Here is a 17,541-nt window from a genome sequence, read left to right as displayed (position 1 = left end):
CTTCAGCACGTGCTGCTCCCACGGGGCCCAGGGCCGCTCCATACTCACCCGCAGGCTTTCCCACCAGCACCTGCTGGATCTCCTGGGCGAGCTGGCTGGACACTTCGCCGGCCAGCCTGTGCAGGCTGGGAAAGCAGATGAGCCCCACGGAGTGCTCCCAGGCCTGAACGCACACAGCAGGTTGGTCAGAGACGTCACAGCTCCAGAGCAAGGCCCGAGCATCACCTCCCTCTCTCCCTACCACCCCTCAGCACAGGCTCAATGCTTCCCAGGTGCATCCCAAGGCCGCCCCCGCCTTCCCTCCTCCCACTGCCCCCGCCCTCAGGACTGCAATCCCAGCTCTCTGCTGAGCTCCAAACCACAGCCCATACCTCCCAGACTCGCGTTCCTTAAGCCTCAGACATGCATCACCAAATGCAGTGCCTCGAACCCGCTGCATCTCCTCTCCCAGAGGGGCCTTGCCAGTCACCCAGCTGCCCTCCTGGGAAACCCCAAGGAAGGGTCTCTAGGTCTCCCTCTCCCTCACCTTTCTCCCCCATCAGTGCTGTGTCCCACTGATGCTCCTCTTTTCCGAGTTTTCCCTGGTTTCTCTAGTTATCCTGTTTCTAGGATGGCTCTTCCACCCAGTCTTTGCCCTTCATGCTGTGTTGTCACAGGCCCAGTTCACCAGTCCTGGGAGGAGACTCCCACAGGGCACAGTCAGTCCTGGGAGGAGACTCCCATAGGCCACAGTGAGAGAGGAGGGACTAGTCCTGGGAGGAGGAGACTCCCTCAGGGCACAGTCAGAGAGGAGGGACTAGTTCTGGGAGGAGGAGACTCCCTCAGGGCACAGTCAGAGAGGAGGGACTAGTCCTGGGAGGAGGAGACTCCCTCAGGGCACAGTCAGAGAGGAGGGACTAGTTCTGGGAGGAGGAGACTCCCACAGGGCACAGACAGAGAGAGGGACTAGTCCTGGGAGGAGGAGACTCCCCCAGAGCACAGTAAGAGAGAGGGACTAGTCCTGGGAGGAGGAGACTCCCACAGGGCACAGTCAGAGAGGAGGGACTAGTTCTGGGAGGAGGAGACTCCCACAGGGCACAGTCAGAGAGGAGGACTAGTTCTGGGAGGAGGAGACTCCCACAGGGCACAGTCAGAGAGGAGGACTAGTCCTGGGAGGAGAAGACTCCCCCAGAGCACAGTCAGAGAGGAGGACTAATCCTGTGAGGAGGAGACTCCCCCAGGGCACAGTCAGAGAGGAGGGACTAGTCCTGGGAGGAGGAGACTCCCACAGGGCACAGTCAGAGAGGAGGGACTAGTCCTGGGAGGAGGAGACTCCCCCAGAGCACAGTCAGAGAGGAGGGACTAGTCCTGGGAGGAGGAGACTCCCCCAGAGCACAGTCAGAGAGGAGGACTAGTTCTGGGAGGAGGAGACTCCCCCAGGGCACAGTAAGAGAGGAGGGACTAGTTCTGGGAGGAGGAGACTCCCACAGGGCACAGTCAGAGAGGAGGGACTAGTTCTGGGAGGAGAAGACTCCCACAGGGCACAGTCAGAGAGGAGGACTAGTTCTGGGAGGAGGAGACTCCCCCAGAGCACAGTCAGAGAGGAGGGACTAGTCCTGGGAGGAGAAGACTCCCCCAGAGCACAGTCAGAGAGGAGGACTAGTTCTGGGAGGAGGAGACTCCCCCAGAGCACAGTCAGAGAGGAGGACTAGTCCTGGGAGGAGGAGACTCCCACAGGGCACAGTCAGAGAGGAGGACTAGTCCTGGGAGGAGGAGACTCCCCCAGAGCACAGTCAGAGAGGAGGGACTAGTTCTGGGAGGAGGAGACTCCCACAGGGCACAGTCAGAGAGGAGGACTAGTCCTGGGAGGAGGAGACTCCCCCAGAGCACAGTCAGAGAGGAGGGACTAGTTCTGGGAGGAGGAGACTCCCACAGGGCACAGTCAGAGAGGAGGACTAATCCTGGGAGGAGGAGACTCCCACAGGGCACAGTCAGAGAGGAGGACTAGTCCTGGGAGGAGGAGACTCCCCCAGAGCACAGTCAGAGAGGAGGGACTAGTTCTGGGAGGAGGAGACTCCCACAGGGCACAGTCAGAGAGGAGGACTAGTCCTGGGAGGAGGAGACTCCCCAGAGCACAGTCAGAGAGGAGGACTAGTCCTGGGAGGAGGAGACTCCCACAGGGCACAGTCAGAGAGGAGGACTAGTCCTGGGAGGAGGAGACTCCCCAGAGCACAGTCAGAGAGGAGGGACTAGTTCTGGGAGGAGGAGACTCCCACAGGGCACAGTCAGAGAGGAGGACTAGTTCTGGGAGGAGGAGACTCCCACAAGGCACAGTCAGAGAGGAGGACTAGTTCTGGGAGGAGGAGACTCCCCCAGAGCACAGTCAGAGAGGAGGGACTAGTCCTGGGAGGAGGAGACTCCCACAGAGCACAGTCAGAGAGGAGGACTAGTTCTGGGAGGAGGAGACTCCCCCAGAGCACAGTCAGAGAGGAGGACTAGTTCTGGGAGGAGGAGACTCCCCCAGAGCACAGTCAGAGAGGAGGGACTAGTTCTGGGAGGAGGAGACTCCCACAGGGCACAGTCAGAGAGGAGGACTAGTCCTGGGAGGAGGAGACTCCCACAGAGCACAGTCAGAGAGGAGGACTAGTTCTGGGAGGAGGAGACTCCCCCAGAGCACAGTCAGAGAGGAGGGACTAGTTCTGGGAGGAGGAGACTCCCACAGAGCACAGTCAGAGAGGAGGACTAGTTCTGGGAGGAGGAGACTCCCACAGGGCACAGTCAGAGAGGAGGGACTAGTTCTGGGAGGAGGAGACTCCCCCAGAGCACAGTCAGAGAGGAGGGACTAGTTCTGGGAGGAGGAGACTCCCCCAGAGCACAGTCAGAGAGGAGGGACTAGTTCTGGGAGGAGGAGACTCCCACAGGGCACAGTCAGAGAGGAGGACTAGTCCTGGGAGGAGGAGACTCCCCCAGAGCACAGTCAGAGAGGAGGGACTAGTTCTGGGAGGAGGAGACTCCCACAGGGCACAGTCAGAGAGGAGGACTAGTCCTGGGAGGAGGAGACTCCCACAGAGCACAGTCAGAGAGGAGGACTAGTTCTGGGAGGAGGAGACTCCCCCAGAGCACAGTCAGAGAGGAGGGACTAGTTCTGGGAGGAGGAGACTCCCACAGGGCACAGTCAGAGAGGAGGACTAGTCCTGGGAGGAGGAGACTCCCACAGGGCACAGTCAGAGAGGAGGGACTAGTTCTGGGAGGAGGAGACTCCCACAGGGCACAGTCAGAGAGGAGGACTAGTCCTGGGAGGAGGAGACTCCCCCAGAGCACAGTCAGAGAGGAGGGACTAGTTCTGGGAGGAGGAGACTCCCACAGGGCACAGTCATAGAGGAGGACTAGTTCTGGGAGGAGGAGACTCCCCCAGAGCACAGTCAGAGAGGAGGGACTAGTTCTGGGAGGAGGAGACTTCCACAGGGCACAGTCAGAGAGGAGGACTAGTCCTACACCAGGACATGAGTTCAGGAATCTCCCATCCCTGGTGCTCATCAGGAAGGTAGGTGCTGTGGGCATTCCTGGTCGCTAGTGGCCGCTATAACATGCAGTTTTGCTGGACTCCCATTCACTGTACCCATTTACTAGCTGTATAAGTTTTATTCCTGCCCAAAGACCTGACCGAGTTTTTTAAACTGAGGTCCTCCTACTGAAGGTGAATAACACATCAAATTCTGAAGAGAAATCATTTCAATGTGTTTCCTTGCTACAGATACTATAGTTGTTAAGAAGCAAAAACCTTCAAAAATCCTCTCTATATTAAAAGATGCTACATACAAAATGAGGAGGCAAGCCACAGACTGGTAGAAAATATTTGCAATGCATAAAACTGGCAAAGCAATAATATCCAGACTGCTACAAACTTATAAGGTAAAGACAAACCACCTGATTTTTTAAAAAACAGGCCAATGAAACAGGCCACTAATAAAAGATCAAATAAATAGCAAATTACTGATAATTGGGAAAATGCAAATGAAACCACGATGGGATATATCATACTTTTCAAGTTGCTAAAAGGAGAAGCCTGGCAGCGTATGGGTGAAGGTGCAGGACCCGGAGGCCCTGCTCTGCGGGGGAGCGGCCGCGGAGAAGCCTCTCTGAAGAAGCCGCTAGCCAGCCCGAGAAGTTAAAGGCCGCATGTCCTCCACCCAGCCCTCCACGCCCAGGTGGTCCCCTGTGGAAAGACTGGCACCTGTGCACGTGGAGGTGCGGACAAGAGATATGGCTGCAGCCTTATTCTGATCCTGAAAAACTGGAAACAATTAATGTTCACCAGTAGGACCACGAATGAATAATTTACGGCATGTTTACTAGTACATCAGAGCACCCCGCAGCACTGAAAATAGTGCAGTGTCTGCGGATCACACCCAGAACTGAAGAGCAAGCCCTGGATGGAGGAAGCCCGTTGGGAAGGGTTAGGAGGTGAGCATATCCCGGTGTGCATGTACCCCTGTGACCAGCGGGGCAGGCTTCCCCGGAGGAGGGTGGGTGAGTGGGCGCCTGAGCGCGTGCACAGCCGGCTTTAGTCTATCTGAAATGTGCGATACGCTTTATGTTGGGCAGTGAGTACTTGAGCATTTATTTTGTTTTAAAAAAAGCTTTGCATCTGAAAATTGTTTTTTATTTTCTGCCCATAAACGGAGTTGCCTCTTTCCTTTGTAAATAAAAACGAATTCCATCAGAACTGTGCTAAGACTACAAAAATGCTGGATAAAAGCCAAGCACTGAGGTAGGCCTTCAACCAACATTGGATAAGGGAGCACATGATTATGAAACCCACCATCTGGAGTGATGGCCAAATGCATCTTGTGCTGGTCTTGAGCTAGAGGCTGGCCCAAACACTTACCTGTATTGTTTCCACTAATCCTGCAACCACCCTCTGAGGTCGGCATTATTGTTGCTCCCACTTTACAGAAACTGGAGCTGAGCAGGAGGAAGCCCAGAGCCCCAGCGGAGCCGCGGCGCCAGGAGCGGGTTCACCTCACGCATCCTAAGTAGCAGGCACAGGTCTAAGAAGCGTACGGCTCCCACCTGGGGACCCACTATCGCTCGGAAACTTTAATCCCGAAAAGAAAAAGTCAGTCCTTTGACTGGGAACTTCTGTGGGAAGATCATTTTCTTCCTCGGGAATGAGAATTCTATGTCTTCCTCACCAGCCCCGTGCCTCCCCCCTGTGCTGGCAAACCCCTCAAAGACCACTTTGCGGGCAATTGACTCAGAAGCATCAGATCGTCTGTGAGCAGTGGGACTCTAGACAGCGCTACAATAAAGCAAATTGGGCCCCTGCGAGCTGAACAGTAATTGTACCCTCAGCCAGCTCCCCCTGGACCCCCACTGCTTCCTGGGACTCCGTGGGCACTTCTGGGAGCCGCCGTAACTCGTTCAGGCCACTGGGGTGCCGTTCCACGCGGAGGCAGCCACTCACTGAATGATACCCTGGAGACCGCAAAGAGTTAAGGCAGCTTCCGAAGGACCTAAATTTTTTTCCTCAAACTGGGACTTGCATGCTGGGAGGATATTGCTCAATATTTTAAAAACTCACATTATCTAAGCTGCACCATCATGTCTCGTGCTGCCCCCTCGCATGGAAGGAAGAGGGAGAAAGCGACGCTGCGAGCCAGTGGCAAACAAGGAAGGGCCAGCGAGGAGACCGGAGAACCCCTTCCCAGTGACAGGCGGCCTGTGGGTCCCAAGCATGCGGGACTGTCACTCCTGCTTCCCCGCCTCACACTTGGGTGGTCTGGTTTTTATGACTCAAAACACTTTCAAGATTTGCATGAGTGTCCCTGCTAGTGCGACGGTTACTCTAGCCTTTGTAAGTAAAAAAAGTGCACTAAGATTTTGTTAGCACAACCAAATGCTGTTTTCCCAAAATGGGAATAAATCATGTCACAGGCCCCGCTCTGAGAGGGTAGACTCAGGATGGACAAGGAGGGGTGCTGACCCTCACCATCCTCTCTGGGCACCGCACTTGGAAATAATTGTTGGTCATCCTTGTTATTACACTTAATGTTACTACCCTCTCATCCATGGGCAGTTGGGTCTATGCTTGGTTTCCATGAGAATGACTAACCCACTTAATGGCATGAACTCAGCACCGCTAGCCAGGCAGTTAACCTAAGAACATGTGCTTGCATACATGCACGTGTGTGTACACACACATACACACATGCACACACATTCTCACTTCCAAGTACAATCACTCCACACTAGGAAATAAATACGTTCATCCGCACGTTGCCCACTATTCTGCTCATCTACATAACAAACCACCCCAGGACTGAGTGGCTTAAGTAACAGCAATCAGATATTTGGGTCAAGGGCCTGCAGTTTGGGCAGAGCTCGGCAGGCAGAGATTTCTCTGGCTTAGTCAGCTGGGGCAGCTGACGGGGGCCGAGGGACCGGCTTCCAAGATGGGGCACTCACAGGGCTGGCGAGGTGGTGCTGGCTGTGGGCAGCGAGCGTGGCTGTGAGACCAGGGGCTTTGGTTCCCCTCCACGAAGGTTTGTACGTGGGGCTGCTTGGTCTTCCTCACAACACGGCAGCAGGGTTCTAAGAATGAATATTCCAAGCGACAGAAGAAGCGACAAGTCTCTCAGGGTCTGGAAATGTCACTTCTGCCTTATTCCATTAGCCGCGCCATCACAAACGCATGTGGAGTCACGAGAAGGGACACGATGCTGCCTCTTAAAGGCCGCCACGTGAACTCCTTTGCAGCATCTCACATCCACAGATCTCCTTTTATTTTCTCCCATGTGTCCCAGCCCCTTGGTTGTCTGTCTCAGGCAGTGAGGAACTTTACACTAATTGCTGGGGACTCCCTAGCTCACCACCTGCTCTCTCTCAAAGCATGTATTCTAAGAACTGTCTCCCACAACTGCATCCACAGCTCCAGCTCCCCCTGGCTATTATTATGGAATATCTCTGTGCACATTGAGGCCCTGCAGTGGTTCCCTTTGCCTCAGAGCATCCTCAACTGAAAGCCAGCAGGACCTGCCCATGCTGGCTAGGGGATGCCTTCTCCTCTGGGCCAGCAGTCCACGATGGAAAGGTTCCTAGAAGAACGAAGCCCAAGGCTCTCAGCAGGAAAAGAACAGCAGTCAGGTCCACCCTTCCTGAGAGCACTGCGTGGCCCACTGAGAGCTCGCTGGCTCTGTGCTGTTTCCTCTGTGAAGCAGCTACCCTCCCCCGAGTCTGCACCTGAGGCAGCTACCCTCCCCCCCGAGTCTGCACCTGAGGCAGCTACCCTCCTCCGAGTCTGCACCTGAGGCAGCTACCCTTCTCCGAGTCTGCACCTGAGGCAGCTACCCTCCTCTGAGTCTGCACCTGAGGCAGCTACCCTCCCCCCGAGTCTGCACCTGAGGCAGCTACCCTCCTCTGAGTCTGCACCTGAGGCAGCTACCCTCCTCTGAGTCTGCACCTGAGGCAGCTACCCTCCCCCGAGTCTGCACCTGAGGCAGCTACCCTCCCCCGAGTCTGCACCTGAGGCAGCTACCCTCCTCCGAGTCTGCACCTGAGGCAGCTACCCTCCCCCCGAGTCTGCACCTGAGGCAGCTACCCTCCTCCGAGTCTGCACCTGAGGCAGCTACCCTCCCCCCGAGTCTGCACCTGAGGCAGCTACCCTCCTCTGAGTCTGCACCTGAGGCAGCTACCCTCCCCCCGAGTCTGCACCTGAGGCAGCTACCCTCCTCTGAGTCTGCACCTGAGGCAGCTACCCAAGCATCATATGGGGAGGGATAGCATCTTCTTGTGCCCAAAGGGAGCAGAGGCACTAGCCAGGCAGACCCCTGTCCAGTGGGCCAGGGGCAGGAAAGAACAGGGGTGCTCTGCTCTGCTCGGCCCCGCAGCACTGCCTGAGGGAGCCCGGTGGTTCACCACGCAGGCCTGCGCAGACTGGCCAGGTTACGTTCTGCTCTCCACTAACCACTGGGTGACTTGGCCACATTATATACCGTCTTTAACCCTCTCCTTGCTCATGTATAAAGTGGGATACAAATGGCCTCACTTCCCGGGGTTAGTGTGAGGGCTTGAAAACACCGAGCAAAGCGCCTGGGTGAGTCTCACCGGCTGCAGCCCTGGCTGAGGACTCCTCCATGACCTCCCCCGGGGAGTGATGGCCGGGCCGGTGGAGGAGCCTCAGCTCTCACTGGAAGCTTGGTGTCTGACTCCCCTCGGGGCAGCTCCCTGCTGGGGTTGCAGGGCCCTGAGTCTCCACCTGGCAATTCCTTCTTACCAAGACAGCAGCCAAAAGCTGAGTAGGTTCACTCCTTAACACACTAAGTTGTTCTTAACTCTGGAGATGAGACAATGGGACTAGAATTTAATGTGAAACCAACCATGTTTGTACCTGCCTAGCAGTTAATGCAGATGCACATGTAAACAATGACAGGGGTCGGGGGACACGTGTCCTTGCTCTGGGTTTGGAGGAGTCAGATATGAGAGAAAGCTAGAGGCTACAGGGAAGTTATTTGGGGAGAAGATGCCACAGAAGCCCCTCTGGGGAGTTTTTTGGGGAGTCGGCTCTGCAAGGCACCAGCTGTCAAAACTCAGGACTTTCCAGGTCTAGGCAAGTGGTGTCCACTGAGGGGGGGCAGACATGACCTTCACCATGACCTTCGCCAAAGCCCTGCCTGCACATGGACCACCCCTTCTGTGATGGGTCTGATAGAGCCTGGCCCAGTGTAATAAGATCCCATCACCCAAGGACATCACCCTTTCTGAGCAGGGGCGACAATTCAAAAATTTCTTGTGTTCATTGTGTCAGAACAAAGAATATTCGAGATCATCTTAATATTCCTTGGGCCCAAAATGAAAAGAGCCAGGTATAGAGAACTGCAATCTGCCACACAAATTATTCCAGAACTCTTTAAACCTGCTCAGGAGTCTCTGAGCCCACTTGGGCCATGGTTTCCATGACAGCAGTACATGCATGAGGCTTGGAGGTCAGCGGCCACATTCCACAGGACACGGCATAACGTCAAGTCCTGGTATTTCCAAGGCCCTCATCGACAACCCGAAAGAACACGGCCCTCTGGATATAAGACCCAGAAGAGAGAGGTTACAGGGACCTGTTCCAGTGGCTGTTTCTGTCCTCATCTGCAGCTCAGGCTCTCCCGACGCTACCCCTGGACACCGCCTGCATTCCCCGTTTCTTCCCCCATCAGCTTTTCATTAAGAAGCCTGAGGGCATGGCTCTGGCTCCGGCATTAGTCAGCACTTAATAGAAATAACATGTTTGTAGACATGTAGGACTTAACAAAAGAATGTCGATGTTTAGAGATGATTAAAAGCCTGTAATACCCTGCTTGTCCAGGGTTCACAGAAGTGGACTCCAGAGACCCCGAACAGAGCAGGTGTCCATGGTTCGGGGAATCGCGGTGCCAGGGCCTCAGACTACGCGTGGGAGTTAGTGTCCTGGAAGCTGGTGGGAAGGTCATCGGGATGGCGTCTGCTTCCACGTGCCCTGGACTTCACCATCATCATCTTAGCCACCCTCCCAGGCTCCCAGCAAAGTGCTGCTCGTTACACTTTACAGATGAGAAACTGAGGCTCAGGAATATTTCGTAACTTGCTCCAGGGTGCACAGCTACTAAGCAATGGCTCCAGGGAGGGACCTGCTCTCTTTGGCCGAACACATGGGCCATAATGCCTGCAACTCCCAGGACCAGGTTTGGGAAGCAGAGACCAATCTCACGGTTCTCTTATAGTGGGAACTGTGCTCTGCCCGTGGGGTCCACGCTCAGAGGCCTACAGGTGCAGTGGCATAAGTGAGGAAGGTGCAACGGGTGACATGTTAGGGCGTGGGGCACTGGGTGAACTGAGGGAACAAGACTTTCTGTCTGAGAGGGGTGCCCCTAACCATCTCCATGCTGTTGGTTTTACAGCTACCAATTTTTCCAGAGAAACTGGACATCTGATTTTCCAGTAAAAGCTTTCTATTTTGACAAAAAAATGGCCAGTAATTCATGTTTAATCTCTATAAGCCAAATAAAGCACATTCTGAGTGTGACTCTGTAGCCTCTGCTTTGGATGGAGTCTCCATAAAGGGAAAACTCTGTCTCCTTTATTCTCATAGCCCAGGCCCTGGGACAGAGTCTAGATCAGCCGTGGGCAAACTACAGCCCGCGGGCCAGATCCGGCCCGTTTGAAATGAATAAAACTAAAAAAAAAAAAGACCGTACCCTTTTATGTAATGATGTTTACTTTGAATTTATATTAGTTCACACAAACACTCCATCCATGCTTTTGTTCTGGCCCTCTGGTCCAGTTTAAGAACCCACTGTGGCCCTCGAGTCAAAAAGTTTGCCCACCCCTGGAGATGCTTCATACACTTTCGTACAACAAATGAAGGAATTCTCAAATCAGAGACCTGGAGGGCAAATGCATGCCAAGCCCTGGCTCTCGGACTCAGAGCACTTTCATCAGAGTCGGGCTGCGGGGCTGGAGGGGGAAGACACGGCACATAGATGAGCCCGCACCCACTCCACGCCAGGGACTCTCGCTCACGGTGTTCCTTTCAGAAGGCAACACTGATCTGAAAACTGGGTGAGACTGAGCTGTCTCCAAACACGGGGGCTGTCAGGGCAGGGAGGCTAGAAATAAAACCTGAGCCATCTCCTAGCCCAGTCCTTCTTTCCAGTACATCCCCAAGGTCCCAGTTATCCAGCCTGTAGAATGGGATGAATGGGGTTCACAAGTCCCAATCGGGGAGGAAAACCATGATTTCATGAACAACTTACTTGGCATGTGTGGTGTGTTTTTGTTTTTGTTTTTTTAACCAAGAACATGCCCAAGTATTCAATGCCTAAGTCATCTTTGGAAATCCTTAAATATTTCTGGTTAATAAGTTAGATGAAACATTAACAAAGGGGTTTCCAATAAAACCTGCCTACACCCCATCTGTCTCAGTCTATTTTCAATGTGGAAGGGAGCCCATATTCTCTGCTCTTTGGCTGGAGGTGTATTTTTTAATAATAACTCAAAATCAATAGTCAAGCAAAAACTAAGTCCTCATAAAGATGCATTTCCAATGGTACAATAGCCTTCAGTAGATTCAACATGAGGCAGATCTCATCTCCAGGAGCTCTGTTCTGAGACAACAAGAAAAACTCTTATGCCCGTGCTGCAACCAGCTGCCACCTGTCACCACCTGCCACCACCAGCTGCCACCTGCCACCACCAGCCACCACCAGCCACCACCAGCTGCCACCTGCCACCACCAGCCACCACCAGCCACCACCAGCCGCCATCATCTGCCACCTGCCACCAGTTGTCACCAGCCACCACCAGCCGCCAGCAGCTGCCACGAGCCAGAGCGTTGGCCCAGTGGACTCTCCTGGCGCCTGTGGCTGTGGGAGGGAGCACTGCTTCATGCTCCCACAGACTGCACCTCCGTTTGCACGGTTGGCATGATCTGGTGTTCTGACACTTGAGGCCCTGGTGCTGGCAGGACTAGTGTCTGAGATGATCAGCCATCCTGTGACTCCTGTCTCAAAACACAGACTGCTTTTCTAGCTCCCAGAGGAGCTGGTCTCCTCTCTGGCTTCACGCTGGGATTTCGGCTGAACAATATAGCTCCTTTAGCTAAAGGGATAATAGTTCTCCAGAGTCATCTGCTCACCCATCCCCAGCCCTTCCCCATCCTGGAGATGAGCCTCGCTTGACTCGTTATTGAATAGCACAACCTTCTCCTCTAAGCAACCAGAGACCACTAGGATGATATGAAAATCAACAACTTCAGCTTCCAATCATTCCACAAGTATCCCGAGAGCACTGTATGGTGATACAGCGTCAGAAATAATAATACTGACCTTTAGGAACAGTGGGAGAAGGCGCAGCAGGCTCTCCTGGCGGTCAGCCGGGCTCCTATGAGCCAACTGCTGATATTCCAGAAACTTCCTCTCTACCGTCTCCCAGAGAGCCGTGGGGCCCGGGGACTGCACTCCAGGGGGGGAGTCAGACTGAGCAACATCAGGCTGGTCAGCTTTGGGACCTGGATCCTCAGCTCCGTCTTCAGCCTTTGAGACACCTTCTGCCTCCATGCCTCAGCAAACAGCTCTGGATTCAGAACAAAAACAAAGATGAGAAGTCCCGACACAGCACTTCCTGAGGCCGCTGGCTGTGGGGCAGGTCCTGCACCATTCAGTCCAGTTCCTACTGAAGCTGGTTCCTCTAAGAATCTGAAACCAGCTAAAATAAGAAGGCATTTTCAAAAAGAGATTCCGATGTGACTCACAGAGATTGACAACCTAACATGGGCGGGCTTTGGGCACAGATTTGCATGAGAGTTGGGTATTCTGTTTCTCTCTGTATGGTGAGGAAACAACTGGGCCAAAGGCATACGAGCAGCTAGATGTGTAGCTGAGATGCAAACCTCTAACACCAAAGCCTGTTCCCTTATTACCTGGTGCTGCTCCTCTTTTAAAAGACTGAGCTGATAGAAGAGACGTGTGCAAATTATCTCACCAACATTTGTAGAAGCAAGTGATTCTATGTCTTCAATTATAACTTCCTTCCACCTCATGTGTCCAAAGGATATAGCTTCTTCATTCTCAGCATTATTTGGTTCACTCTCACTATTTTTAGAGGACTTTGTCCTCAAAACGACTTCTTGAACCCCACACTAACTGGAAAGTGCTCCTCTCTTAGTGTAAACAGGAGTGAGTTGCGCAAGCTGGAGACTTCGGGGCAGGAGGCACAGGGGAAAAACCTCCGCAGTCAAAACAGCCCAAGACTGACCTGCAAGATACTGACCTTGAGAAGGTGCCTTTTTGTCTGTGTCCTTGACTTTTCAGTTGCTATGACTGACTCAGCACAAGAAAGGTTTGTTTGTTGTGCATTTGTCAAGAGTGTAGAAAGCTCCCAAACTGTCCAGGCTCCCTGTAAGGAGCCTTCCCCCCAACCACAGCATCACCATGCAGAGTCCATCAGGAGCCCAGCCAGCAAACAGCAACCACTGCTCACAGGGTGGGGGCCAGGGTGGACACCACAGTGGGGTCACCAGCGTTTTGCTCTGGGCTATAGCCATGGAGGAGACCTCATGCTTTATGTTTATTTCACAGGCAGGCGTGGCAGTGAACTCAAGATCATGTGGCCAGACTAACCATCCCCTCTTTGAAACTTTCTCATTCTTTATGTACAAAGCTCCATACATCCCTAGCTCTTCTATCACACATACTTATTAGTCAAATTTCACTTTCAGAAATCATTTCCTTTTTACAAGGCCATGTAGGTACAATATTGAACACTGGGAAGGAACAAAATATTGGGAAGAATATCAAGGTTTGCCACACCCAGAAAAATGGCTGCTGATAGTCCTGCTTCTATGAATATACTAGGGGCCAGGTGCATGAAATTCATGCCCTGGGGGAGGAGTGTCCCCCAGCCCAGCTGCACCCTCTCCAATCTGGGACCCCTTGAGAGATGTCCAACTGCTGGTTTACACCCACAGGGATAGGGCCTAAACCAGCAGTCGGACATCCCTCTCACAATCCGGGACTGCTGGCTCCCAAACACTCACCTGCCTGCCTGCCTGATTGTCCCTAACCACTTCCTGCCAGCCTGATTGATGCCTAATGCTCCCCTGCTGGCCCAGTCGCCCCCAACTGCCCTCCCCTGCTGGCCTGGTCGCCCCTAACTGCCCTCCCCTGCTGGCCATCTTGTGACACAAGGGAGTGGCCATCTTTTGTGATGGTGTGACAGTAAATTTGCATATTACCTCTTTATTATATAGGATAGCTTGCTAAGAACACACTAATAATACTGTTGAGACAAACATGTTTTATTAATACCTTTGTTTTTGTTGGTGGGTTGGCTAGGGGTTGGGGTGGTTATTTGTTTCCTGTTCTGGGTTGATCCTTAGAGACAGGTAGGGTGGGGGGCACCTTACACTCTTCGGTCCCAGCACAGCCTCTTCCCTGACCCCTGATCTGGGCTAGTCTCCTCTCTGTTAGTTTATTCATTTATTCTTTGGCCCTCCATGTGCATGTCCACTCCCTTCTTCCCCACCCTGCCCACCAACGTGACGGCAGTGTCCTTATGAAGCCTGGCACGGGAGAGGCTCCTGGACGCATGCATCTCAGTTCCCTGAATGACCTGTGTCTTCTCTGCAGGCCACTGTTTCACTCAGCATTATGTCTTCAGACCTAGCCATGTGGCACTATGTTTGTCAACCTCATTTCCTCTAGCTGCTACCCATGTTACACAGTGGGCATCACGTGCCTATTTGACTTGTCTGCTCTGCAGTGACAATGGCTATGTTACCCTCAACTTCCCGTACCACACCGCTCCTGTCCCTTAACCCCATGCAGGCCTCCAGGGCCACACATGGCTGGCTTTGGCTATGACCACGGGAGCAAGATGCTGAGTCAGGGTCTATACCTGCTCAGTTCAACTATGTGCCAGCAGCTAAGATGCTTCCAGAAGCTGACAGCAGACCACCCTCCCAAAGAGCAGGTGAAGGCCCCCTGCCATCTCACCGCACCCTACTCAGCACTGCCCAGCTTTCTGACGTTTGCCAGCCTGACCTCAGTAAGTGGTCCCTTGCTGTCATTTCAATTTGCATTTCTCTAACCTGCTGGCGAGTCGGAGCATCTTTGCATGCCTGTTAGCCTTTTGGATTTGCTCTTCTGCAAACTGGCTATTCATAACCTCTGCTCAATTTTCCTTGCCTGTTCTTTTTCTTGTTTTGCAAGAGTTATTCTAGAAATGTGTTCCTTGTTTGTTTTAAAAATCACAAATATCTTCTCTCAATCCATTTTTAATGTGTTTTATTGATTCTAGAGAGAAGAGAAGGGAGAAGATAGAGAGATAGAAACATCAAGAGAGAAACATCATTGAATGGCTGCCTCCTGCACGCCCCCTAATGGGGATCAAGCCCTCAACCCAGGAATTGAACCAGTGACCCATTGATTCATGGGTTGATGCTCAACCACTGAGCCACACTGTCTGGGCCTCACAATTCATTTTTAATAAATTCGTTTATAAGTTCCTTTTTGTCACTAAAGTATAGCATGAATATGGTATGCTGCTGAGGGTCTTCGCTGTTGGTCGTTAGCCTGCTAACCCTGTACACTTATACATCCCAGTGGCTTCCGTTATTCACCACCACCAACACGAGCGGATGCCTGCCCACAAATCCATGAGTAAATAGCAGGTCACAGTACACCCCTAAGTTCCTGAAAGAAAGTAGCTGGACCTAAAGGCAGATAACTTTTTCTGGCTCTTGACACATTTCCAAAGTGTCTCCAAAACACACACTCGATGTACAGTCCTACAAGCGCTTGTGAGTTTACACGGCCTCATCATATGTTCACTCTCGCTGCTCCGTGGGAAAACAACCGCGTCTGCTGTTTCTCACTGCGGACCCTGTGGAAGCCGGAGCTGCTGAGTGTGGTTCTGCCCTCTGCCCTCGGCCCGTCCAGCCTCCCCGCGTGGCTCTCTGCAACCGACTCTGCTGGAGGAGAGCTCACCCACCTCCACCCCTACAGCTTCACTTGCCCCTGAGAGCCACACACATCCCCCTCAGTGTCAGCTCGGAGAGGGAAGGCCATTGAGCCTTTCTCAGCAGCTGGCAGTGTAGAGGCTCAATAAACTGTTAGTGAATAAATACATGAATAAACCTAAAAGCTGGTGGCACCCAAAGCGCTCTCTCTGTGTCCTAGACCCCCCTCTTCTAAACAAGTGCTTTTCTCATTCTGAGACTTCTGCTTGGATTTCCTCCAGACTCTAAAAGTCACCACCATGTCCAATCAAACTGCCATCCCCGCACCCAGAGCCAGCCCCGAGTCAGGCAGGGACGGCCAGTGCACTCGATGGCTGTTAGGGCCATGCTAAGTGCTGTCTCTGTCATAGGAAAGCCACTCACGGCCACACCTGCCGCTGCCACCAACTGGTCATTCAATGAACCGTCTGAGGCCTCGCCAACACGCCCGCCACGTTTTGGGGATAAGCAGGTGACGGACACGGTGAGCATCCGGTCAGGATGCGAAAACAGCGTCCTGGGGCCGCAGCTGGACATGCAGGGGAAACGCCGGAACAGCCGGGTCTCCTCTGAAGCCAGAAGCCGTGTTGATAGAGTGTGAAGATGGGCTCGTGCTCCCCTGAGTAGACAGAGCTCTTGGAGAAACATGAATGTCTAACAAGCGAGGGTCTGTGCAGTCCACGGAGAAGCCGTCTCACCCCAGAGCCAAGCTGCCCATCCGGCCCCTCCCCCACCTAGGCCCCTTAGCTACAGGAGGGACCAGGGAGAGGGCGCTCAGCACTGCGGGAAGGAGGGCAGAAACCCCCCTTACCCTCCGCTGTCAAAGGTGCCCTCTGTCGGCACCAGCACTTCCTATCCCAGCAAAAAGGGGCCAGTTGGGGGCGGGTCCTGGGGAGGCCAGGGCAGGGCAGGAATTAAGGTGAGGCAGGTGACGCACCCACCCCAGGAACAAGATTGAAGGGGCATTAGAAAAATCTCAGTGGCCGAGTTAGTATTTTAATGAAATCTTTTTTTAAATCAAAGTTAAGTCCAAACGTGCACAATGAACAAAATATCAAAATGTTGCTGCCCCCTCCAGGCCTAGACTTCTGCAGATTCCACTTTAATACACGGCATAGTGGCCTCGAGGACAAATGTGAGGGGATAGACGCAGACCAAGCGATGAGACGCATCCCTGCCCGTGTTCTGTCTGTACACGGGACAGTCAGAGGCCCCCTGGAGGGGCCATGCCCACTGAGTCTACGCCCAGCCGTGCCATTTGTAGGGTTGAGGGAAGGGCACCTCCTTGGTGCTGGCATTCACATGTGCGGTTCACTGAACCTTCCTGCCATCCAGCGACGGCAAGACGGTGGGCTTCGTCCGCGTCAGGCTGCGGCCTGGACAGAGAGCTGGCCTCCCGGGTCCCACTGCCAGTGAGCGCTGAGAAGAGTCCTCTGCAGTCGGCCCACAGCGTGGATTTTGCTGCTGAGAGCATCGCCCGAGAGACACCCGGACGCTGAGCTCCAACTAGGGCTCCCTGCCGGCGCCACAGGCTGAGGGAGGAGGAGAGTTTGGGGGAGGTGGAGGGAAAGGCAGCCTTGGCAGGACTGAGAACTAGGGGCTGCGGGTCCCAGGACTTCAGGAAAAGACGAAGCCCTCCTCTCTGCCAGCAGCTGTTTCCCGGCGAGGGTCAGGCGGAGGCCCTGGAGACCCTGCATGCCCGCAGTCTGCCAGCGTGCCAGGCCCTGCCCACGCGTGCAGCCCCGAGGCAGAACCGGGCCTCCATAGCAGTCACACCTGGCGGCTGTGATGCCTTAACCAAGTTACTTCTCCTCATCAAATCAGCCCCGGGGAGCTCAGCTCCCCCTCTGCCGCTGCAGGACAATGGGACAGAGGCGTGACAGTGAGTCAGGGCAGAGGGGCCGAGGGGCCCCGAGTGGGCTGACAGCCGTGGGTTGCACGCAGTGAGGGGCACAAGGTCTGTGCACTGTGGGCAGGGCACAGCAGGGGGTTTCCTATGACCTCAGCGACACCAGGGCTGGGAGTGGCCATGTGGGCAG

General features: G+C 53.8%; 1 protein-coding gene across 1 annotated transcript in view; it reads right to left on the bottom strand.

Moving 5' to 3' along the window:
* Window positions 1–12,062, bottom strand: part of WDFY4 (WDFY family member 4) — a gene marked incomplete at its 5' end in the record, with an annotated part of 233,527 nt that extends 221,465 nt beyond the window's left edge. Inside the window, 2 exons of the mRNA XM_081104486.1 lie at window positions 49–163; window positions 11,832–12,062. Of these exons, the coding sequence (XP_080960612.1) occupies window positions 49–163; window positions 11,832–12,062 (346 nt within the window). The remainder of the gene's footprint in view (window positions 1–48; window positions 164–11,831) is intronic.
* Between the last annotated feature and the right edge of the window lie 5,479 nt (window positions 12,063–17,541).

The sequence above is a fragment of the Myotis nattereri genome, assembly GCF_964212035.1.
Source record: "Myotis nattereri genome assembly, chromosome: 13".
In the NCBI taxonomy this organism is placed as follows: Eukaryota; Metazoa; Chordata; class Mammalia; order Chiroptera; family Vespertilionidae; genus Myotis; species Myotis nattereri.
This window is presented reverse-complemented; position numbering and strand designations above follow the sequence as displayed.